This window comes from Panulirus ornatus, chromosome 20 (assembly GCF_036320965.1).
Source record: "Panulirus ornatus isolate Po-2019 chromosome 20, ASM3632096v1, whole genome shotgun sequence".
In the NCBI taxonomy this organism is placed as follows: Eukaryota; Metazoa; Arthropoda; class Malacostraca; order Decapoda; family Palinuridae; genus Panulirus; species Panulirus ornatus.
This window is the reverse complement of record NC_092243.1, coordinates 46,701,091-46,728,182: the sequence shown is the minus strand read 5'-3', so window position 1 is coordinate 46,728,182 and position 27,092 is coordinate 46,701,091. Positions and strand designations below refer to the sequence as shown.

Sequence of the window (27,092 nt, the reverse complement as noted above, 5' to 3'; positions counted from 1 at the left end):
AAATAAATGCAACCGAAATTTAAGTTGGGGCGCGACAAAACAATTCAGTCTCCTCACCTGATGATTCATGTAAAACTGCTAGAAAGGGTCTAAAAGAATGCAACAAAAATGGTAACCACTTTGAGTGAAATGAATTACAAAAATGGAAGCCATTAACCTGCCCATTTTGAAAGAGAGAATGATGGGGGTAGGGGGCACGATAACTTCACAAAAATTCCTAAAAGGCTACAACATTGTTAACAATGAACAGTTCCTTTAAGCTTAAAAGAGATTCAGGACAAGAGGGAACAACCGGAAGAAAGGCAAGAAAAGTAAATGGATAGCCATGAGAAAGGAACTGTCTAGTGATAACGTGGACAATGAACAACCAAACTGAAGATCAAGTAAATGTATGAAGCAGTGGAAATTCAAAAGCCTGTATGATAACCATATAAAAATACATGGTGGGGCCCTTTGAAAATCACAGCTCTCTTCCAATGATTTTAACTACAGTATAACACTGTAGATAAGAGAAACAGCATTATTCATAAAGCAATATATGCAGTGAGCACCAAGCACTAGTCAACCTCTTCAACACAATGTCTTCATAGGTATTCATAGGTAGGTGCAGGTACAACTCAAAAATAACAAATATACAACACAAAACACACAAAAATCATGATTGACTTTAATTTACTTTTCGGTTATCTATTGATACTACCATTTACCAAAATTACTTTAAATGAATTGTTTGTTCTTTCTATTTCAAAGCCTTTAATGCCACATGAGACCTCCATCTGTCTTGCTTTCTAAGCCTTGAATGGTAGATCAAGCAAAAAGCATACTGGACTATATCTATGTATCTACTTTATATCTATCTTGCTAAACTTTCAAAAGAAAATGCAAGTAATAATGTTAAAAAAGCTCAATAATATATTACTACATGAGGTTGATCATACATCAATCTATATAAATTTCAATGCACTAAAGGAACCCAACAGCACTGGGGGACTATGATTCATGAAACAAAGGGATTACAGTCATAGCTTAATGCTGCACCGTAACTCTGCCTTCACGACAGTGCCATAAATGACTTCTGGTCTATATAAACCTGCTGTACTGGGCTTTGCTTAATACATCTTACATTTACACACCTTCTTCACTACACAATAAATGGCATCCAAGAGAAAAAATCTAGCACTCAGCATATCCTACTTTCAGATTCTTCTTTACAGTCGACTGACTGCCTTCCACTATCTCTTCATAAACAAATCAAATAAATAAGGAAGGCTAATAGTGGTTTCCATATCCAAATCATCCACATTAAAAAACAAAGTGCACAGCTGTGCTGCTTGACCTAGTGCAACTAATGTAATGTGAATTACAAGGAATAAAACAATATCTATCCTTAAATCTGGAAATATAGTGAGATTGTAGGGCACATATACCCTGGCTGAAACTCCATTTGTATACAGATGACCCCGACTTACAATGGTTCATCTTACGATTTTTTTACTTTTTGATGGTGAGATATTCAACACTTTTGTCATAAAACAGGCTTCATGTTAGATGATTCCATCCAACTATAAGCTAATGTAAGTGTTCTGAGAACGTCTAAGGTAGGCTAAGCTAAGCTATGATGTTTGGCAGATAAGATGTACAATATTAAATGTATTTTTGACTTACGATATTTTCAACTAACAATGGGTATCTAAGAATGTAACCCCATTGTAAGTCGTGGATAAACTGTGCATATACAGCACAAGCAAAAAACACTTACGTGCTGTGTTTACCACAAAGACAAAAAATTACCAGATATCTTTATCCAAGAAATTACCAAGAGTGAGCGAGTGTGTGCATAGTTTTACCAATGTGAACAGTATGGAGAAAGAAAGTTCTCTTGTTGGGCCCCATCTCCTGAACTTTCCATGCCATTATATAGCCTTTTAAACCTTTAGAAACTGCTAGCATTCACCATCTCCCTGATCAATTTACTCCAATCATACATTACTTAAACATCCCTAGTGATAGGGAAGAAAGAATACTTCCCACGTATTCCTCCATGTTGTAGAAGGCGACTAAAAGGGGAGGGACTGGGGGGCTGGAAATCCTCCCCTCCTGTTTTACTTTTTCCAAAAAGAAGGAATAGAGAAGGGGGCCCAGTGAGGATGTTCCCTCTGAGGCTCAGTCCCCTGTTCTTAACGCTACCTCGCTAACGTGGGAAATGGCGAATATATATGAAAAAAAAAATACATTACTTAAACATTTCCTCACCCATATACAATGAAATTCCCAAATCTTCCAGCACACATCTTGCCTCTTTCACAGTTCTCCTGATGCGCAGCTCTGGTGACATTAAGCACAACGTCAACCCCTAGGTATCTTTCACATACAGATTCCTGCAATCTATCTCCAGCTATGTAACAATCATGCCAAAGCTTTCTTTCACTATGTCACCCTGTCAACCCCGAGGTATCTTTCACATACAGATTCCTGAAATCTATCTACAGCTATGTAACAATCATGCCAAAGCATTCTTTCACTATGTTCCACCCTTATCATCTTGCACTTTCTTGAATTAAAGTTCACCATCGATTTATCTGGCTAACTCTGGAGTTTGTCTAGATTCCCCTGTAAGCTGATGTACTCACATTTGTGATGGTTCTAGCTCTGTATCCTTACGTGACAGAGTTGAGTCAAAAGTGGTCCGACTTATAAAGTGTCTCAGGCTAACTTGACCCCCTTGCCCTACGCCATACTGTTAGTTCACTTTCTCTCTTCTATAGGCATTACTTTGATTTTTGCTCCTGAGAGCTGACTGTGTGTGTGCCCCTACCACTAGCTAGACCATTAAATACTTGCAAGTTGCTGAGTCACATGATTGTTGTATGGCCATCGGCACCTCAAGGATGGGCCATACCGATACCTGTTTCTTTCCCTACACATCAAAGCTTTGTTAATCTCTACCTTCTCATGTGTTTCCTAATAACTATGACCTCACACATTTCAAAAGACTGGTCTTTCACTTTCTCAAAAAATTCTAAATACTTTCCCTTGTCTTTTCTTTTTCCGTTTCATAATTCTCTCTATATTTCAATTAAGGCTCAGCCTTGATGTAGACTCTAGTCCAAATTGGAGCCTTCAACATAAGAAAAAGTCTCTTTAGGTCTCTTTGTAAGGTGATGCAATCCTCTTCACTTTTCACTTCCTTCATGATCACTGCATCATCTGCAGACATACCCATACCTTCTTGTAAGTCATTTATGTATATCAAGAATAGCAATGGTCCTAGAACAGAACCCTGTGGCACTCCTGTGGTCACCTCAACCTACTTAGAGAAGATTCCTCTGACATGCAATTCTGTTCCTTCTCACTGAGATAATCTCTCCACTGAAGAAGTTTCTTTCCCCCTTACTCCTGCTTGGCAATCCAACTTCTTAATCAGTCTCCCATGTGACACATTGTCAAATGCTGTTTGATAATCCAGATACAAATAATTCATCCAGCCTTCCCTTGTGTCTACGACAGAGTTCACTATTTCTTAGAAATCTAAAATCTAAAATTAAAAAAAAAAACACCTTTCCCTAAAACTGTGCTGTCTCTCACCTATGTAATCTCTCCTCTGTAGAATGTCATTTGCTATTTATTGATTTCCTTCCAGAATCTTGCAGATCACATTCATTAGGGAGAATGTTCTGTAGTTCAGTGCCTGTTTCCAGTCTCCTTTCTTATAGACAGGCATGACATTTACCTTCTTTCATTCCCTTAGCACTTTGTCTCTCTTCAGATTTCAAGTGGTTTACCTATCATATCTGCACATATCTTGATCACATATGGTGCAATTTTATCATGACCATGAACTCTGTAAGGTCAAGACCTTTTAGTGTTTTGTTAATGTCTTTTCTACATTTCTAAATGTTTTCTAAAGTTTTCTTCTCAATTCAACTCACAGGTGTTGGGGTGACAGTGATGTCCACAGTTAAAACTCTTTTAAACTTGTTACAATTCCTTACATCATCCTCAACTATTATTCCTCCTGTATTCCCAAGCCAGATCAACTGCTCTTTGACTGTCAACTGACTCCTAATGAGTTCATGGAAAAGTTACAGATTTTCTCCTGCCATGTCTACACTATATATTTTAATAAGTTTTTTGTTCCTCCTTTCTTTTAGTATACTTGTTCCTTGCCCTCTTGTACCTTGCATACACTGGCAAACTGGAGTGCCATCTGTATCTTCCCCACTACACATTTCAAAGCTCCTTTGCTTTTTGACGTCTTTCATTAAACCATTCTTTCTTACTGTTCCCTCAGTATTTGTGGTTAGAGGTACCTCCATTCACACTCCTTCATTGCAAATTTCACAGAATGTCTCACAACAAAGCCCTGGTTCCTGGCAACTTAACTCCAATTCCCAATTCATGTTAAATACTTGAGGTCTGCACAGTTTCCATGATGATGTCTCCTCTACTCTTTTAATGTCCTAATTTACCACAAGGTCAAACTGAAGCAAAATATATGATCACCTTTTCCAACTGATGTATCATACATAATATTCTCATTCAAAGCTAGTATGTGTGAAGATAAGATCTGTTTACAATTCTGGTATACAAAAGTTTCCTGTATACACTCCAAAAACTTGGTTCTGTAACTCCCTTTCACTACAAGAATCCCAATTTCCCAGTCTATCTTTCTACAATTGACCTCCAGTATTATCAGTACTTTACCATCTCAGAGAAATTAGTGGTTTGGTTCCACTTACCATGACAATTCCTCCTTCAATAATATCACTGTATATATGATTTGAATAATTGCAATTTTGGGAAGCATTATATGATTCTAATAACACTATAAACTTCTTCCCTATATTTACTCATCCCATTATCTATTGTCTGTAAAGGCCATCCTCTGCCATTTCTTGAAACTTAAGGTTATCATTTCTTCATACGGCCAATCCAACCCTCCTTTGACTTTTTTTCCCCTCCTTACTATCAGTATGCATCTGGGCAAAATGGGTGAGATATCTATTTAGGAAACTTTGTTTCCACAACTCCAGCAATATCAGGTGAACTTACCCTAATATGGTCCTTGAATTTCAGCTTAGTACTATCAAACATCAATCCGTCAGTCTGAATAAATTACTATTAGTCTGACATTAACACCTATATCCCTGCCCTCTCTGTGGTGCTGCTCTGTCCTCTTGCCTCATTTGGCAACTCCAGTTTTTTCTGACTAAATCTCTTTGTGCCTCCCTATCTCTTCCTTTGGTATATCACTAGGCGAATTACCCTCTGAATTCCATCCATGTCCATAGTTTTCATGCTTGTTCCCCTCTGGAACTCTCTCAATATTCTCCACAACTAATGAGCTCCAGTGCTGCTTCTTAGCCTTTAGAGCCTCATCCTTAACAGTCCACTGGCAGAGAACAAGTCTAGTGCAGTGTTTGCAGAGGCTCCTACCTAATGTTCCTATGACTACTACTTAATGCTCCAGCCTAATGTTCCTACTGACTACTACCCAATGCTCCAGCCTAATGTTCGTACCTACTACATCTACCTAATGTTCCTACTAAATGCTCCAACCTAAGTGTTCCTAACTACTACTTCTCTATAACATTCCTACTTTTTTGCCAAAAGGTAGGGGTCACAAAAGGAAAATCTGATTATGAATAATGAGCTGCGTGAGTTAAGTGTTGTCAAATGTTAAGCATGGAAGAGGAAAATTGTATGTTTACGGACATAATGCTTATAGTCCACGTGTGGGTGAGGCAGAAAGAAAAGAAAGCTACCTGGGTCAGAGGAGTGAAACTTAATAATCAATGAAGTGCTGGCTCACTATGCAGCCATTACTAACCCTTCCTAAACCCAGGCGGGTAGTACTGGTACTGAATTCCACCTTATCTTGAAGTTTCTTCACTTTCTTATTTTTTTTTTTTTTTTTTTTTTTATACTTTGTCGCTGTCTCCCGCGTTTGCGAGGTAGCGCAAGGAAACAGACGAAAGAAATGGCCCAACCCCCCCCATACACATGTACATACACACGTCCACACACGCAAATATACATACCTACACAGCTTTCCATGGTTTACCCCGGACGCTTCACATGCCTTGATTCAATCCACTGACAGCACGTCAACCCCTGTATACCACATCGCTCCAATTCACTCTATTCCTTGCCCTCCTTTCACCCTCCTGCATGTTCAGGCCCCGATCACACAAAATCCTTTTCACTCCATCTTTCCACCTCCAATTTGGTCTCCCTCTTCTCCTCGTTCCCTCCATCTCCGACACATATATCCTCTTGGTCAATCTTTCCTCACTCATTCTCTCCATGTGCCCAAACCATTTCAAAACACCCTCTTCTGCTCTCTCAACCACGCTCTTTTTATTTCCACACATCTCTCTTACCCTTACGTTACTTACTCGATCAAACCACCTCACACCACACATTGTCCTCAAACATCTCATTTCCAGCACATCCATCCTCCTGCGCACAACTCTATCCATAGCCCACGCCTCGCAACCATACAACATTGTTGGAACCACTATTCCTTCAAACATACCCATTTTTGCTTTCCGGGATAATGTTCTCGACTTCCACACATTTTTCAAGGCTCCCAAAATTTTCGCCCCCTCCCCCACCCTATGATCCACTTCCGCTTCCATGGTTCCATCCGCTGACAAATCCACTCCCAGATATCTAAAACACTTCACTTTCTTAAGTATGTCCTGACTAAATAACTTCAAGTCAAATGACAGTATCTGGGTCTCTCCTTACATCTTAATCATAACCACCAATTCTTCACCTTTCTTTTATTGCAGAAATTGCATCTGACAACTCTATAGCCTCTTGCAATCTGTTATTAGGCATTTCTTCTCTTTTTCTTGCCCCTTGACTCCTTATCTGGTGTATGGTCTCTCAAGCCAAAAGTAATCACTGATCTGCACCTAATGACTTCCTGCTTCACTAATCTTTCTAATTTTCATGCCATCCACTTTTCACCTACATCCTTCAGTGCTGAGCTGTTAACCTATGTGTCGACGACTTTCTCTATAATCTCTCTTTTTTTTTTTTTTTGCTAGAAGAACTCTTTGGCACTCCTCTAGTCATCTTGACCCACTTGAAGAAGACTTTCTGACATGCATTCTTTGTTCCTTCCGATAAGATAATTCCTCTATCAAAGGAACCTCCTTTCCTCTTATTCATGCTTGGTAATCCAGTTCCTTAATCAGTCTCCCATGCAGTAGTGTCAAATGCTCCTTTACTGTCCTGATACAAACAATTCACTAGCCTTTTAGTATGTCTACACCAGAGCTCACTCTCTAAGAAATCTAAAAGGTTAGTTACACAAACTTCTTTCCTAAATCTGTGTTGCTTCTCAATTAGCTAATTTCTCCTTTGTTGAAAGTCATCAATTGGCTTTCTGATAAATCTTCCCGGTACCTTACAGACTATATTCATCAAGGAGACTGGTCAGCAGTTTACCACCTCTTTACAGCTTCCTTTCTTATAGATGAGTATGACTTTTGCATTTTTCCACTCCTTTGGCACTTGGCTTTTCTCCAGCAACATCTTGAAGAGTATTTCAGGAAGTCTGTCTACAGTATCTGCAAACATCCTCAATATCTATAGTGAAATTTCATCAGGAGCATAAGTCGTGTATGGGTGGGCAAAATTAAGGCCTCTAGCCTTTTACTGTAACTCGGCTCTCATAATTCTAGCATCAAATTTGTTGCCCTCCTCTTTCAATTCTTTGGGTTAGTTTCCAAACTTGAGAAGTATACTCTACTTTTGGCCTTATAAAGGATATGAAAATCTGGCAGAATATTACCTCACCTATATACCTAAATGCTATTCCAATAACTACCAGCAGACACTGTCTCCTTTACTATTCTCCTTATGTGGGACTCTGACAACAAGTTAGGGATGATTTTAAATCTCAAATCTCAAGTCCCTCTCACATGCAAATTCCTGCAGCTTAATTCTTCTTAAACAATATTCATACAGAAACCTCCTTTCACTGTGTCATACCCTCATTAATTCACATTTACCTGGGTTGAATTTCATCAACCATGTACCAATCACCTGTGGAGTTTGTCTGGGTCTAATTGTAAGCTGATAAAATCCTCCTCACATTTCAATTCCCTTATGACACTGGCATCATCCACAAACATGTTCAGATAGGATTCCAATTCTTTTGGCAAGTCATTCACATAAACCAAGAGAATCAATGCTCTCAGGAAAAACTCTGAGAATATGCAACTGGTGATCACAACCCATTTGGAGAAGGCACCCCTGACATGTGTCTTTGTTCCTTTCCACTGAGATAATCTCCAATCCACTGAGGGTGTCTCCCCCATAATCCTGCTTGGAGATCCAGCTTTTTTTACCTGCCTGCTATGTGGCAAAGTGAAAATACTTTCTAGATACAAACACTGTACCCAGTCTTCTCTTTTGTTTGAAACAGAGCTCACTCTCTTGCAGAAATATACGCAATTCATTACACAAGACCTCTTTTCCCTAAAACAATGCTGTCTCTCGAATAGGAAGTTTTTTCTCTGCTAGAAGTCATCCATTTGCTTTCTGACTATCTTTTTCTCTACGTTACATACGATGCTCATTAAGGAGACTGGTCAGAAGTTAAGTGCATCATCCTGGTCACCTTTCCTTTAGATATGTGTGACATTTGCCCTCTTGCACTCCTTGGCACTTTAGTTATTTCTATTGCTATCTTATACAACTCCTGAAGTGGCTTGATTTATTCATCTCTATGCAATGTCAGTACATATAGAGAGATTTCATCAAGAACATGAGTCTCATTTGGGTCAAGACCCTCTAACGTTCTGTTTATGTCACCGTTAGATATTTCACTGCTTTCCAATACCTCCTTCCCCTACTATCTCACTGATGTTGGGGATATTAGTGTCTTCTATTGTGAAAATACTTTTGGACCTGTCATTCAGTTCCATATATATATATTCATACCTTCCTCTAAATGTCTACCCTCTGAATCCACTTGCCTTAATAACTGCTCTTTCACAGTTTACTCAGAATATCTATCAAATTCATAATAAGAAATTCAAGAATATCATAATAAGATAACAGAATTTTCACTGCAGTATGACAAGAACATTACACAAAAATTAATAATATCATAATAAAATCAGATCAGAATAAGATTTGAAGTTGACAATAGATATCAGAAACATCATTAGGTCACTATAATGCAATGAAAACTGGCAGGCTGGGCAAAAATGGTAATGCTATCTGCAATTTCGAAATAAAGGGTCTTTTACATTTTTTACAAGAATGCTTGGACTTCAACTAAATAACTGGAAATGCCATGAAATTACAATGAATATTATGATATATAGCACAACACTCAAAGCTTATTTCTACTAACTACAATGATAAGTGTCCCATGAGTGCAAACATACCTATGCATCAATCATGCCAACCCTAAGGGACACGATTAGAGAAAAATTAGCCAACTGATACATAACAAAACTAATAATATTGCACAGTACACTGCATGAGACCAGAATGGAACTCTAATGCCAAATATGCAAATCTAAAACCTACTTACACAGGCAAAACAGAGCTTCCTTGTTAGCAGGCAATTTTCAACTGTATTTTTTTTTTCATTTCTGAAGGATTGTACAATCAGTTTCCTATTACTGACCCTAACTGTATCTTGAAGTTTCCCTGAAGATTTTCACACTTCTGTTCAAAATTTCAGTAAATACCTAAAATAATAATACAAAGCATTTAACAAAATTATGATAAAGATAATGTTCAAGGTAAAACTTTTGACAGACTGCATGACCCTGGTGATGAAACTGACCTGCTGCTGTGTCTGGGCTCCCCCAGTGCCTGTTAGCTCCCCTAGTTTATTCTCAAGCACACGGATGCGGTTCTCCTGCTTCAAGAATACCGCCTTAAATTTCTTCATCTCAGCTTGCAATTCATCTATTCTTTTCCTGAGATCATCATTCACCTTGGAGACCTGTTTAAATGATGTCTTTACAGTAAATATAATCTTAACAAAAAGCAAATTATTAATTGATGAATAAATTACTCATGATCATTTGTCAAAAACATCATAATCTACAATCATATATCTTTACTTCAGCATTACAAATAAAACACTTACAATGATGAGTGAACTGTAAATGGGAAAAAAAAGGACAAGTAGCCCCATGCTACCAACTTATCAACAACAAAATCACTTCCTCTCTTAAAAAAATCAACTTCAATTCTATTCACTCTTGCCACTTTGCTACACTTATTATTTCATTCATACATGATTGCCATTTCCAGCATTAGCAAGGCAGTACCACCAACAGATGAAGAAATGGCCTCATTTTCTCATATCCACACTATAGATCTCAGTATAGTGCACTGAAACCAGAGTCCCCATTCACAACCAAGCCCTACACACCTTTCCATGGTTTCCTCAAACACCTTGTATGCACTGGTTCAGCCCAGTGACTGGATGTCACCCCCTGTACACTATATTTCTCTTATTCAATCTATCCCTTGCATGCCCCACATCCTCCTGCATGTTCAGGTCCTACACACTTCAAGCTTCTCTCACTCCATCCTTCCACCTCCTCCTCGGTTTCCCATTTTTCTCCTTCCCTCCACTCCACTCTCTTTGCTATCCTCTCCTTACTCATCCTCTTCATATGGCCAAACCATTCCAGCACATTCTCTTCAGCTCTCTCATATATACTTCTCTAACTGCCAAACCTCTCTTACCCTATCATCTCTGGTGCCAGATTCAAATATGAAACTGCAGAGAGTGGTGTTTAGAACTGGGAGAGAGTGTGTATGGAAAAAGTAAAGAGTAAATGTGAGTAAAAGAAAGGTTATTAGGTTTATCTATGCAATGAGACAGGTTTCTTGGGGTGTAAGTTTGAATGGAGAAAACTTAGATGAAATGATATATCTTATAAATGTGGGAGTGGACAGAGCAGAGAAAAGAAATGTTGGAGCTGAGGTGAGTCATATGGTGGGTGAGGGGCCAAAGGTCCTGTAAGATTAAGGAATATGTGGAAAGTGAGGTCACTATCTGGGAAGGCAAGGATGGTTATGTTTGAAGGTACAATAGTCTTGTGTTGTCTGGATGTGAGGCATAGGTTATAGATGAGAATGCAAGGAAAAGAGTAAGCATGTTGTAGATGAAATGTTAGAGGACAATACACAGTGTGATGGGGGTTGATCAAGTAAAAAATGAAAGGGTAAGAAAGAGATATGGTAAAAAGAAGGAGCTAAAGAGGGTTTGCTGAGACGATACAGGAACCTCCTGAATTACACCAATTCTAGAATTACACACATGGTCCACTTACACTTTCATATAAATTACGTGGGCTTACGTTTGGAATAATAAGATTATCATTGGGCTGGCAGCACAGTGGTGTGGCATTGCAAGTGTCATGTGATAAGCACATGTAAGCATGGTGTGGATATGCAACTTCAAGCTTTGCGGTCCTCAGCGTGTGAATAGAGTCTAAAATAATGGAATACTATAGTATTTTTGCTGCACTATACTGAATATTGCACATAGTTCCCCCTTGCATCATACCACTAAAGTGTCTTTTAAGTTCTCCTGGTACTATGTATTCAAATGTTCTGAGAGAGGTAAATGAACAGCTTATCTTCAGTGTGTCCTTGGACTTAGTAAATCTACTTTCCAGTTTGTGACAGTGCAGAGGAAATCAAAGAGCGAGCCAAGAGCATAACATTAATCATTGCATCTATGACCTCGTATTCCAGTAGTTTGATTTTGAAGAGAATGGAATGAATGCTGAGCAAAAACACTGAACTCAAGAAAATGTATCCATCAGCAGTGGAAGCATGAGCAATGAAGATATTTCCATCAAGTTCTGGTTAGTTTGCATATTTCAGGAAATGCTACCATTACCATAACATCACATGACTGGTAAGCTGCTTCTACTGATGTTGCTGATGCTGCAAATTTCCTGAAAACCTTTAAGACCATTATCAAGGAAGGCTATTATTCTCCTAAGCAGATTTTTACAGTGGACGAGGTGATATAATTTAGGAAGAGAACGACTTCAAGAATGTACATTTCCCTGACAAGAAAACTGCATGATGATAAAGAGTTGCCTAGGATTGCCTTATGGTGCTTGATGGAAGCAGCACTGAAGTTTTTGCAAGCTGAAACCACTGATGGTCTAACATTTAGAAAATCCCAGGGCTCTTAAGGGATTGCATGAAGCAATTTTTACCTAATCATTATTATTCTAATTCAGAGATGGATAACATGTACAGATTTCTGTAATTACTTTGTTGAAAAACTCTATGTAGAGCTGAAGGGGTACTGTTTAAAGGAGAAAATAGTTTTAAGATTCTCCTTCTTATCGATAATGCCCCTGGCCATCCATTTTCAATATAGGTCCTAATGAGAGCATCAAAGGAGTCTTTCTTCTGCCCAACACTACATCTCCAATCCAGCCAATGGACCATGGGGTAATATTTAGTTTTAAAGCCTACTATTTATAGAAAACATTTGCAAAACTCATGAAGGCTACAGATAATGACCAGATGACTGTGAATAAATTCTGGAACTCCTTTAACATCTGGGATATCATGATAGTCACTGAGGCCAGCAAGGATATCACCAGTGTCTGTATGAACAGGGTGTGGCAGAAGCTTTGTTCATGGGGTTTATGGGGTTTCGAGGTCGACACCCACATATCTAGAATGTGTGCACACACTATGGAGAAGGCAAAAAAAAAGTCAGCTTTTATGAGACTAAGGAGGAGTTGCTTGAATTGCATAAGTAAGAGCTCTTTAAAAAAGATCTTCAGATGGAGAAAGATACCCATGAATACAACCCCTTAATTTCCACTATTTATGTTGTTTGACTTAATCATATATGATTTACATGACCATTTTCAAGAACAAAATTACTGCATAAATCAGGAGGTGACTGTATTTCTCACACACATTCTTTAAAGCTAACACCTGATTCACATTTTCTCTACCATTCCTGAAACCATATTTGTTTATACTGTTCCTCACTCTGATGCTCTCAATCACCACTCTCCCATACAATTGAACCAGGCACATCAACAAAAATCAATAAAAAACACACATAAAAGATACTGATCCACCAGATTAACCTAAACAAAAGTCTACCAACACCATCACACACTGGCAGCAGATACTGTTCATGTCTCCGATTGCATTAAGTCTCAAGATCCCACAGAGCACTTACAAAAATGTCATCAAATCACAGACAAAAGAAAGAGACACTGATTTGACAACTTTGATGACCAAGAAGGAAAGTTTAGACACCTCAAGGTAAAGTCAAACCAAAGTCAGCTGTTCTACAATGCTCCTAAACAAGCAACTGCATGATAAAGAGTTTTGGCTGCTTGATGTCACCTCACCTCCATGCCATGGCATCATAAGCCAGGGTGGGTGTAAGGTCACTGAATCTTGTGAATGAACATCTGCTAGCCTCTTGGTTTATGACACATGAAAGAGTTGAATTCTCATGAATACATCTGGTTTAGAAGGGTAGGAAGCTGTTTTGGCTCTTTAACGAGCAGGTGTTCTCTCTCTGGTGCTCAAACCCAAGTTTGTCCACAGGTAAGAGAGCTAGTGTATGGGTTTAATGTTCTTTCATATTTCAACATGTACCACTCTTTCTCATAAGCTTTTCAACTAGCAACAGTATTCTGGCATTATGTCTGCGATGTCTGTGAGAAATGACACAATGTTACAATATCATATGAGATGTTCCCTTAAGACAAAACCACACTGTTTACAAACTCATTGCGTGTAGCATTTCTCACAACCAAAAAACAAAAAACAAACAGGAGTATATATGGTGTTACTCAACTCCTTGTTGCCAAGAGGATGGCTACAATGCAGTGGTATGTAAAGCAGATGGACTTATGTTTGTTCATTCTTAATGAGAGAAAATCCAGGTCATTGCACTTAAATCTGTCAATATATCCTTCCTGTTATAAGCATTCCTTTACATGTAATTTTTCATCAATACAAAACTTAAACATTCTAAATTCAGCTATAAAATTTCACTTGCATTCCACAAATCATGTCTGCTAAATACTCTGACAGTTCTGCTCTCCACATTTTCAGTTAAGTTAGGTAAAAGAATTTACAACCATTCAAAATCTTAAAATACACTGACCTAGATGTTTCAATGTGATAATAATAATAATAATAATATATACGTGCGTATGTGGGTGGGTTGGGCCATTCTTTCGTCTGTTTTCTTGTGCTACCTTGCTAACGCAGGAGACAGCGACTAAGTATAACAGAGATGTGGATTGGGGAGAAAGAATACTTCCCACGCATTCCTCACGTGTCATAGAAGGCAACTGAAGGGGATGGGAACGGGGGGCTGGAAACCCTCCCCTCCTTGTATTTTAACTTTCTAAAAGGGGAAACAGAAGAAGGAGTCATGCGGGTAGTGCTCATCCTCCTCGAAGGCTCAGATTGGGGTGTCTAAATGTGTGTGGATGTAAACAAGATGAGAAAAAAGGAGATATAGGTAGTATGTTTGACGAAAGGAACCTGGATGTTTTGGCTCTGAGTGAAACGAAGCTCAAGGGTAAAGGAGAAGAGTGGTTTGGGAATGTCTTGGGAGTAAAGTCAGGGACTTTAGAGAGGACAAGAGCAAGGGAAGGAGTAGCACTACTCCTGAAACAGGAGTGGTGGGAGTATGTGATAGAGTGTAAGAAAGTAAACTCTAGACTGATATGGGTAAAACTGAAAGTTGATGGAAAGAGATGGGTGATTAATGGTGCATATGCACCTGGGAATGAAAAGAAGGATCATGAGAGGCAAGTGTTTTGGGAACAGCTGAATGAGTGTGTTACTGGTTTTGATGCACGAGACCGAGTAATAGTGATGGGTGATTTGAATGCAAAGGGGAGTAATGTGGCAGTTGAGGGAATAATTGGTATACATGGGGTGTTCAGTGTTGTAAATGGAAATGGTGAAGAGATTCTAGAGTTATGTGCTAAAAAAGGACTGGTGATTGGGAATACCTGGTTTAAAAAGAGAGATATACATAAGTATACATATGTAAATAGGAGAGATGGCCAGAGAGCATTATTGGATTACGTGTTAATTGATAGGCCCGCGAAAGAGAGACTTTTGGATGTAAATGTGCTGAGAGGTGCAACTGGAGGATGTCTGATCATTATCTTGTGGAGGCGAAGGTGAAGATTTGTAGGGGTTTTCAGAAAAGAAGACAGAATGTTGGGGTGAAGAGAGTGGTGAGAGTAAGTGAGCTTGGGAAGGAGACTTGTGTTAGGAAGTACCAGGAGAGACAGAGTACAGAATGGAAAAAGATGAGAACAAAGGAGGTAAGGGGAGTGGGGGAGGAATGGGATGTATTTAGGGAAGCAGTGATGGCTTGCGCAAAAGATGTTTGTGGCATGAGAAGGGTGGGAGGTGGGCAGATTAGAAAGGGTAGTGAGTGGTGGGATGAAGAAGTAAGATTATTAGCGAAAGAGACGAGAGAGGCATTTGGACAATTTTTGCAGGGAAAAAATGCAAATGAGTGGGAGATGTATAAAAGAAAGAGGCAGGAAATCAAGAGAAAGGTGCAAGGGGTGAAAAAGAGGGCAAATGAGAGTTGGGGTGAGAGAGTATCATTAAATTTTAGGGAGAATAAAAAGATGTTTTGGAAGGAGGTAAATAGAGTGCGTAAGACAAGGGAACAAATGGGAACTTCAGTGAAGGGGGCTAATGGGGAGGTGATAACAAGTAGTGGTGATGTGAGAAGGAGATGGAATGAGTATTTTGAAGGTTTGTTGAATGTGTTTGATGATAGAGTGGCAGATATAGGGTGTTTTGGTCGAGGTGGTGTGCAAAGTGAGAGGGTTAGGGAAAATGATTGGGTAATCAGAGAAGAGGTAGTAAAAGCTTTGCGGAAGATGAAAGCCGGCAAGGCAGCAGGTTTGGATGGTATTGCAGTGGAATTTATTAAAAAAGGGGGTGACTGTATTGTTGACTGGTTGGTACGGTTATTTAATGTATGTATGATTCATGGTGAGGTGCCTGAGGATTGGCGGAATGCGTGCATAGTGCCATTGTACAAAGGCAAAGGGAATAAGAGTGAGTGCTCAAATTACAGAGGTATAAGTTTGTTGAGTATTCCTTGGAAATTATATGGGAGGGTATTGATTGAGAGGGTGAAGGCATGTACAGAGCATCAGATTGGGGAAGAGCAGTGTGGTTTCAGAAGTGGTAGAGGATGTGTGGATCAGGTGTTTGCTTTGAAGAAGGTATGTGAGAAATACTTAGAAAAGCAAATGGATTTGTATGTAGCATTTATGGATCTGGAGAAGGCATATGATAGAGTTGATAGAGATGCTCTGTGGAAGGTGTTAAGAATATATGGTGTGGGAGGCAAGTTGTTAGAAGCAGTGAAAAGTTTTTATCGAGGATGTAAGGCATTTGTACGTGTAGGAAGAGAGGAAAGTGATTGGTTCTCAGTGAATGTAGGTTTGCGGCAGGGGTGTGTGATGTCTCCATGGTTGTTTAATTTGTTTATGGATGGGGTTGTTAGGGAGGTGAATGCAAGAGTTTTGGAAAGAGGGGCAAGTATGAAGTCTGTTGGGGATGAGAGAGCTTGGGAAGTGAGTCAGTTGTTGTTCGCTGATGATACAGCGCTGGTGGCTGATTCATGTTAGAAACTGCAGAAGCTGGTGACTGAGTTTGGTAAAGTGTGTGAAAGAAGAAAGTTAAGAGTAAATGTGAATAAGAGCAAGGTTATTAGGTACAGTAGGGTTGAGGGTCAAGTCAATTGGGAGGTAAGTTTGAATGGAGAAAAACTGGAGGAAGTAAAGTGTTTTAGATATCTGGGAGTGGATCTGGCAGCTGATGGAACCATGGAAGCGGAAGTGAATCATAGGGTGGGGGAGGGGGCGAAAATCCTGGGAGCCTTGAAGAATGTTTGGAAGTCGAGAACATTATCTCGGAAAGCAAAAATGGGTATGTTTGAAGGAATAGAGGTTCCAACAATGTTGTATGGTTGCGAGGCGTGGGCTATGGATAGAGTTGTGCGCAGGAGGGTGGATGTGCTGGAAATGAGATGTTTGAGGACAATGTGTGGTGTGAGGTGGTTTGATCGAGTAAGTAATGTAAGGGTAAGAGAGATGTGTGGAAATAAAAAGAGCATGGTTGAGAGAGCAGAAGAGGGTGTTTTGAAATGGTTTGGGCACATGGAGAGAATGAGTGAGGAAAGATTGACCAAGAGGATATATGTGTCAGAGGTGGAGGGAACAAGGGGAAGTGGGAGACCAAACTGGAGGTGGAAAGATAGAGTGAAAAAGATTTTGAGTGATCGGGGCCTAAATATGCAGGAGGGTGAAAGGCGGGCAAGGAATAGAGTGAATTGGATTCCAAGATAACGTTCTCGACTTCCACACATTTTTCAACATTCCCAGAACTTTCAACCCCTCCTCCACCCTATGATTCACTTCTGCTTCCGTGGTTCCATCTGCTGCTAAATCCACTCCCAGATACCTAAAACACTTCACTTCCTCCAGTTTTTCTCCATTCAAACTTACCTCCTAACTGACTTGTCCCTCAACCCTACTGTACCTAATAACCTTGCTCTTATTCACATTTACTCTCAGCTTTCTTCTTTCACACACTTTACCAAATTCAGTCACCAGTTTCTGCAGTTTCTCAACCGAATCAGCCACCAGCGCTGTATCATCAGTGAACAACAACTGACTCACTTCCCAAGCTCTCTCATCCCCAACAGACTGCACATTTGCCCCTCTTTCCAAAACATCTTGCATTCACCTCCCTAACAACCCCATCCATAAACAAATTAAACAACTATGGAGACATCACACACCCCTGCCGCAAACCAACATTCACTGAGAACCAATCACTTTCCTCTCTTCCTACATGTACACATACCTTACATTCTTGATAAAAACCTCCCACACCATATATTCTTAATACCTTCCACAGAGCATCTCTTTCAACTCTATCATATGCCTTCTCCAGATCCATAAATGCTACATACAAATCCATTTGCTTTTCTAAGTATTTCTCACATACATTTTTCAAAGCAAACACCTGATCCACACATCCTCTACCACTTCTGAAACCACACTGCTCTTCCCCAATCTGATGCTCTGTACATGCCTTCACCCTTTCAATCAACACCCTCCCATATAATTTCCCAGGAATACTCAACAAACTTATACCTCTGTAATTTGAGCACTCACTCTTATCCCCTTTGCCTTTGTACAATGGCACTATGCAAGCATCCCGCCAGTCCTCAGGCACCTCACCATGAGTCATACATACATTAAGTAACCTTACCAACCAGTCAACACTACAGTCACCCCCTGTTTTAATAAATTCCACTGCAATTCCATCGAAACCTGCTGTCTTGCCAGCTTTCATCTTCCGCAGAGCTTTTACTACCTCTTCTCTGTTTACCAAATCATTCTCCCTAGCCCTCTCACTTTGCACACCACCTTGACCATAACACCCTATATCTGCCACTCTATCATCAAACACATTCAACAAACCTTCAAAATTCTCACTCCATCTCCTTCTCACATCACCACTACTTGTTATTACCTCCCCATTTGCCCCCTTCACTGATGTTCCCATTTGTTCCCTTGTCTTACACACCTTATTTACCTCCCCCCCAAAACATCTTTTTATTCTCCCTAAAATTTAACGAAAGTCTCTTCCCCCAACTCTCATTTACCCTCTTTTTCACCTCTTGCACCTTTCTCTTAACCTCCTGCCTCTTTCATTTATACATCTCCCAGTCATTTGCACTATTTCCCTGAAAAAATCATCCAAATGCCTCTCTCTTCTCTTTCACTAATTTTTTTTTTTTTTTTCAAACTATTCGCCATTTCCCGCATTAGCGAGGTAGCGTTAAGAACAGAGGACTGGGCCATCGAGGGAATATCCTCACCTGGCCCCCTTCTCTGTTCCTTCTTTTGGAAAATTAAAAAAAATTGAGAGGGGAGGATTTCCAGCCCCCCGCTCCCTCCCCTTTTAGTCGCCTTCTACGACACGCAGGGAATACGTGGGAAGTATTCTTTCTCCCCTATCCCCAATAATCTTACTTATTCATCCCATCACTCACTACCCTTTCTAATCTGCCCACCTCCCACGCTTCTCATGCCACAGGCATCTTTTGCACAAGCCATCACTGCTTCCTAAATACATCCCATTCCTCCCCCACTTCCCTTACGTCCTTTGTTCTCACCTTTTTCCATTCTGTACTCAGCCTCTCCTGGTATTTCCTCACACACGTCTTTTTCCCAAGCTCACTTACTCTCACCACTCTCTTCACCCCAACATTCTCTCTTCTTTTCTGAAAACCTCTACAAATCTTCACATTCGCCTCCACAAGATAATGATCAGACATTTCCTCCCTTTAAAACATATATATGATTAACCATTTCTACAATGCTTAAGACTGTTTCAAGATTTTTTCATCTCTAGTATCTCTATTCCTCTATGCACCAATAATACTGTACTCCTACCAATTTATTATTTTCTTTCATACCTGTTTGCCATATCCCACATTTGCAAAGCTGTGACTAAAGCAGACAACTGGGCCTTAAGTATTAGAGATACAGATCCTCACTTAGTTCCTTACTCAGTTAATTTTTTGGGAGAGTAATAATACTGCAGGGAAAGAGTTCCCTCTAACCCCCTACTCTATCATATTTATCGATTAATTGCCCCCCCAACTTTGTATTTATAATAAGAATTCCCATAGTTTCTCTTATTTCTTCCTTGAATTTTCTTCATACTGAAAATAAAGTATTACATAAAAAGAAACAAGTGCTGCAGGATTATCACCTTAAATTTACTAATAACCAATAAACTAAATATACAAATGCAATCATAAATGAATTAACAATATGAGTTAAAGTAAACTGTCTAGCTGAACAAGAAGAGGAGGCATATTACTTATTCTACACAGCTTACTCTGCCTGCATGTGGTATTTTTGTATGTATGTTGACTGTGTGAATTCACTGGAATATGAAGATGACCAGAAAAGATAAAATCCATCCAGCAAATTCTGTTACCATGTTTTACTTGCCCATTATATTTGTCGTATCACCAAGTTAAACTTGTTCCATTATATTATGCACTGCAAACAATGCCTAGTACTAAAATAAAATAAGTGTTCCCCATAGATATCTAACAATCTACTCCTCAAAAAGCCTCACCTCATTCACTTTCTCAAGAGCCTCTGAGGAGAGAGCTGTTGCCTTCCCATCCTCCTCAGACTTAACCTTGCCAGTAGGGGGCATCTTGTCCAGTATATTGGTCTTTTTCTTGGTTACCTTCAACTCTGTCTTCTGTGTGGCCTGGTACCCATCTGGAGATATAAAAATACTGAATGTAACATAAACACTTAGGGTAATTCATATTGAGCTATCAAATATTAAATGCAATTTCTTATATTCTGTAAGTATTAAAGAAAAATGTCTATTACTCACATATCAACAATCCACAAGTCTTAACTATCTGTACATTTTCTAAAGCTAGACAATATCTGCTAAAAGACAGCAACCACTCAATGGAAAAATACTTCACATATGTTTCACATTCCCAAACACTGGGTTAAATAACTTGTGCTCTGGCCTACAACCAAACTAGCTTCAGATCCTACAAAATTCATTGTTCATTCTATCAGGCATGCATTTCAGGTAATCAAATTTTGCCTTATACATTTAAAGGTTATGACAATTATTACCTGATTTTTTTCATGAAAAGGCAACATTTCTTACATTTCTTGTACAGGTCCATGACATAATGTATGCACTCGCCAGAATAGCCTGGGATAACTGGTCACTAGGTACATGACCCAGTAGTTTGCTAACTCAAAATGAGTCACTTCCAGGCACCCATAACTCACATCCTCAGGGGTTAACAATATGCATGAGTGGAACTTAAAATGTGCAAATAAAACACTCTACATGTACAGAAAGGTAAATACAGTATATATAAACAGCATATGCATCCACTCTTATCACACTTTCTCCTCCATATTTCAACATTTCAACCATAGTCCCATCTAATCCAGGTGCTTTTCTCAATCTCAACCTCATTATTGCCCCTTTTACTACCTTCTTGCTATAGGCCCCTGCACTTTTACCCTTTTCCTCCCATCCTCCATAACCATGCATATAGAAACTGCTTCCTCACTTTATCCCACACTCATCAGTTCTTCAAAATACTCTTTCCACCATCTTTTCACTTCCTCCTTTTGTTTCAGCTACTTCCCTTCCCTACTTCTCACATATACATTTCAGCCTTACATCAACCTCTTTCCTTTTTCTATATATTTTTTTTTATTATTTATTTTGCTTTGTCGCTGTTTCCCGCGTTAACGAGGTAGCGCAAGGAAACAGACGAAAGAATGGCCCAACCCACCCACATACACATGTATATACATACACGTCCACACACGCAAATATCCATACCTATAAATCTCAACGTATACATGTATATACACACACAGACATATACATATATACACATGTACATAATTCATACTGTCTGACTTTATTCCCATCGCCACCTCACCACACATGGAATAACAACCCCCTCCCCCCTCATGTGTGCGAGGCAGCACTAGGAAAAGACAACAAAGGCCACATTCGTTCACACTCAGTCTCTAGCTGTCATGTAATAATGCACCGAAACCACAGCTCCCTTTCCACATCCAGGCCCCACACAACTTTCCATGGTTTAACCCAGATGCTTCACATGCCCTGGTTCAATCCACTGACAGCACGTCGGCCCCGGTATACCACATCGTTCCAATTCACTCTATTCCTTGCATGCCTTTCACCCTCCTGCATGTTCAGGCCCCGATCACTCAAAATCTTTTTCACTCCATCTTTCCACCTCCAATTTGGTCTCCCACTTCTCCTCGTTCCCTCCACCTCTGACACATATATCCTCTTGGTCAATCTTTCCTCACTCATTCTCTCCATGTGACCAAACCATTTCAAAACACCCTCTTCTGCTCTCTCAACCACACACTTTTTATTTCCACACATCTCTCTTACCCTTACATTACTTACTTGATCAAACCACCTCACACCACATATTGTCCTCAAACATCTCATTTCCAGCACATCCACCCTCCTCCGCACAAGTCTATCCATAGCCCATGCCTCGCAACCATACAACATTGTTGGAACCACTATTCCTTCAAACATACCCATTTTTGCTTTCCGAGATAATGTTCTCGACTTCCAAACATTCTTCAAGGCTCCCAGAATTTTCGCCCCCTCCCCCACCCTATGATTCACTTCCACTTTCATGGTTCCATCTGCTGCCAGATCCACTCCCAGATATCTAAAACACTTTACTTCCTCCAGTTTTTCTCCATTCAAACTTACCTCCCAATAGACTTGACCCTCAACTATCTATCTATCTATATTCATCTATTTATTCATTTATTATACTTTGTCGCTGTCTCCCACGTTAGCGAGGTAACACAAGGAAACAGACAAAAGAATGGCCCAACCCACCCACATACATATGTATATACATACAAATCCACACACAGCACATATACTTATCTATACATCTCAACGCATACATATATATATATACACACACAGACATATACATATATGCACATGTACATAATTCATACAGTCTGCCCTTATTCATTCCCGTCACCACCCCGCCACACATGAAATGAAAACCCCCTCCCCTCGCATGTGTGCGAGGTAGTGCTAGAAAAGGCAACAAAGGCCACATTCATTCACACTCAGTCTCTAGCTTTCATGTATAATGCATCGAAACCACAGCTCCCTTTCCACATCCAGGCCCCACAAAACTTTCCATAGTTTACCCCAAACGCTTCACATGCCCTGGTTCAATCCACTGACAGCACGTCGACCCCGGTATACCACATCGTTCCAATTCACTCTATTTCTTGCACGCCTTTCACCCTGCTGCATCCATATACTTACCTATATATATCTCTGATGCCTGTTCCAACTGAAACTCCCTCAAAGGAGTGGCAATGGCAACAGAGTCTCCATAACAAAAGATCTCCAGTGCTGCTTCTTTGCCCTTAGGGCCTCCCTCTTAACAGACTACTGGCAGAGGGCAAGTGTATCGCAGTGTTTGCAGAGGCTCCTACCTAATGTTCCAAGTGACTTACTTCTATCTAATGTTCCTAGCTACTACTACCTTTTTCACCTCCCTCAAGTACAATTTCTTGTTTTCCCTAAGTTTTTCACTCAATATTCTTCCAAAATCTTTATCTACTCTTTCTTTGCTTTCCTCTATCAGCTTCTTAACATTCCACTTACATATCTTACTGTCTTCCCTTTATACTCTTCTCCTTAGCAAGTTTGTGGCTAATTCTATTTATCTGTATCTCCAATGCCTGTTCCCACCTTGAACTCCCTCAAGGGGGTGGCCACAGCAATAGTGTCTCCATAACTAGTAAACTCCACTGCTGCTTTTTAGCCTTTAGTGTCTCGCCCTTAACAAGCCACTGGCAAAGGGCAACTTTTCCACAGTTTTTGCAGAGGCTCCTACCTAATGTTCCAACTAACTATTTCTACCTAATGCTCCTACCTAATATTTCTACCCACTACTTCTACCTAAAGCTCCTGCCTACTGCTCCTTCTGTTTTGCCAAAAGGCAGGGCTAGTGCATATTGCTCACCACAAAAAAATCTAAAGTTACAAAGAATGAGCTGTATAAATCATGTATTTTCAGGTGTCATGTGTGAAAAGAGGGTTTGTATGTTTGTGGACAGTATGCCAGTAGTCTATATCTGGATGAGGCAGAAAGAAAAGACATAAGTGGATGAGAAGAGTAAAACTTGACATCCACTAAAGTGCTGGTTCACAACATAGCTGTCACTAACTCTCCTGATATCCAGGTCCTTGGCTGCCTACCAACTACCTCCAACTTTATGACTAATTCATACACTTGTAATGACATGTAATAGATGATAGGCAGCCAACAACCAGGGAGTTATATTACCAGTACTACCCACCAAGGTATCAGGAGGGTTGGTCATAAATATGTTGTGAGCCAGTGCTTCAGTCGAAGTCAAACTGCACTCTTACCCAGGTAGCTCTCTGTTCTTTCAGCATCACCAACACATGGACTACTGGCATTCTGTACACAAATATGCAATCTCTCATTGTTACACATAACACTTAACTCAAACAGCTCATTCTTTGTAACTCTATATTTTCCTGTGGTGAGCACTATGCTAGCCCTACCTTTTGGCAAAATGGCAGGAGCAACAGATGGAAGTAGTATGTACATACATTTAGGGAGGATCATTAAGTATAAACATCAGGTAGAAGTAGTATGTAGGAACATTAGGCAGCAGAAAGTTGGAACTAGGTAGGAGCCTCTGCAAGCACTGCTTAATTTGCCCTCTGCTAGTGGCCTGTTAAGGGTGAGGCAATAAAGGTTAAAAAGTGGCAGTAGAGTTCACTAGTTATGGAGACTCTTCTGCTGTGGCCACCATCTTGTATCAGAGATATAGGTAGATAAATAGATAGAAAACGGATTATATAAATAATATTTTTTATTTTTTTATTTTGCTTTGTCGCTGTCTCCCGCGTTTGCGAGGTAGCACAAGGAAACAGACGAAAGAAATGGCCCAACCCACCCCCATACACATGTATATACACACACGTCCACACACGCAAATATACATACCTATATATCTCAATGTACACATATATATACACACACAGACACATACATATATACCCATACACACAATTCACACTGTCTGCCTTTATTCATTCCCATCGCCACCTCGCCACACATGGAATACCATCCCCCTCCCCCCTCATGTGTGCGGGGTAGCGCTAGGAAAAGACAACAAAGGCCTCATTCGTTCACACTCAGTCTCTAGCTGTCATGCAATAATGCCCTAAACCACAGCTCCCTTTCCACATCCAGGCCCCACACAGCTTTCCATGGTTTACCCAAGACGCTTCACATGCCCTGATTCAATCCACTGACAGCACGTCAACCCCGGTATACCACATCGATCCAATTCACTCTATTCCTTGCACGCCTTTCACCCTCCTGCATGTTCAGGCCCCGATCACTCAAAATCTTTTTCACTCCATCTTTCCACCTCCAATTTGGTCTCCCACTTCTCCTCGTTCCCTCCACCTCTGACACATATATCCTCTTGGTCAATCTTTCCTCACTCATTCTCTCCATGTGCCCAAACCATTTCAAAACACCCTCTTCTGCTCTCTCAACCACACTCTTTTTATTTCCACACATCTCTCTTACCCTTACATTACTTACTTGATCAAACCACCTCACACCACACATTGTCCTCAAACATCTCATTTCCAGCACATCCACCCTCCTGCACACAACTCTATCCATAGCCCACGCCTCGCAACCATACAACATTGTTGGAACCACTATTCCTTCAAACATACCCATTTTTGCTTTCCGAGATAATGTTCTCGACTTCCAAACATTCTTCAAGGCTCCCAGAATTTTCGCCCCCCTCCCCCACCCTATGATTCACTTCCGCTTCCATGGTTCCATCCGCTGCCAGATCCACTCCCAGATATCTAAAACACTTCACTTCCTCCAGTTTTTCTCCATTCAAACTTACCTCCCAATTTACTTGACCCTCAACCCTACTGTACCTAATAACCTTGCTCTTGTTTACGTTTATTCTTAACCTTCTTCTTTCACACACTTTACCAAACTCAGTCATCAGCTTCTGCAGTTTCTCATATGAATCAGCCACCAGAGCTGTATCACCAGCGAACAACAACTGACTCACTTCCCAAGCTCTCTCATCCACAACAGACTTCATACTTGCCCCTCTTTCCAAAACTCTTGCATTCACCTCCCTAACAACCCCATCCATAAACAAATTAAACAACCATGGAGACATCACACACCCCTGCCGCAAACCTACATTCACTGAGAACCAATCACTTTCCTCTCTTCCTACACGTACACACGCCTTACTTTTTTCTTTTTTTTTTTTATACTTTGTCGCTGTCTCCCGCGTTAGCGAGGTAGCGCAAGGAAACAGACGAAAGAAATGGCCCAACCCCCCCCCATACACATGTACATACACATGTCCACACACGCAAATATACATACCTACACAGCTTTCCATGGTTTACCCCGGACGCTTCACATGCCTTGATTCAATCCACTGACAGCACGTCAACCCCTGTATACCACATCGCTCCACTTCACTCTATTCCTTGCCCTCCTTTCACCCTCCTGCATGTTCAGGCCCCGATCACACAAAATCCTTTTCACTCCATCTTTCCACCTCCTTACATCCTCGATAAAAACTTTTCACTGCTTCTAACAACTTGCCTCCCACACCATATATTCTTAATACCTTCCACAAAGCATCTCTATCAACTCTATCATATGGCTACTCCAGATCCATAAATGCTACATACAAATCCATTTGCTTTTCTAAGTATTTCTCACATACATTCTTCAAAGCAAACACCTGATCCACACATCCTCTACCACTCCTGAAACCACACTGCTCTTCCCCAATCTGATGCTCTGTACTACCTTCACCCTCTCAATCAATACCCTCCCATATAATTTCCCAGGAATATCCCCTTTGCCTTTGTACAATGGCACTATGCAAGCATTCCGCCAATCCTCAGGCACCTCACCATGAGTCATACATACATTAAATAACCTTACCAACCAGTCAACAATACAGTCACCCCCTTTTTTAATAGATTCCACTGCAATACCATCCAAACCTGCTGCCTTGACAGCTTTCATCTTCTGCAAAGCTTTTACTACCTCTTCCCTGTTTACCAAATCATTCTCCCTAACCCTCTCACTTTCCACACCACCTCAACCAAAACACCCTATATCTGCTACTCTATCATCAAACACATTCAACAAACCTTCAAAATACTCACTCCATCTCCCTCTCACATCACCACTACTTATCACCTCCCCATTAGCCCCCTTCACTGAAGTTCCCATTTGCTCCCTTGTCTTACGCACTTTATTTACCTTCTTCCAAAACATCTTTTTATTCTCCCTAAAATTTAATGATACTCTCTCA

The 27,092-nt window shown here is 40.2% G+C and overlaps 1 protein-coding gene across 15 annotated transcripts in view; it reads right to left on the bottom strand.

Annotated features, from left to right (window-relative positions):
- The window catches only part of coro (protein coronin), a 160,197-nt gene that overhangs the window by 43,805 nt on the left and 89,300 nt on the right, over window positions 1-27,092 (bottom strand). For all 15 annotated transcript variants that reach the window (XM_071674860.1, XM_071674867.1, XM_071674870.1 and 12 more), the window contains 2 exons: window positions 20,218-20,369; window positions 9,821-9,982 (listed from right to left, as the gene is read on the bottom strand). In XM_071674860.1, the coding sequence (XP_071530961.1) occupies window positions 9,821-9,982; window positions 20,218-20,369 (314 nt within the window). The remainder of the gene's footprint in view (window positions 1-9,820; window positions 9,983-20,217; window positions 20,370-27,092) is intronic.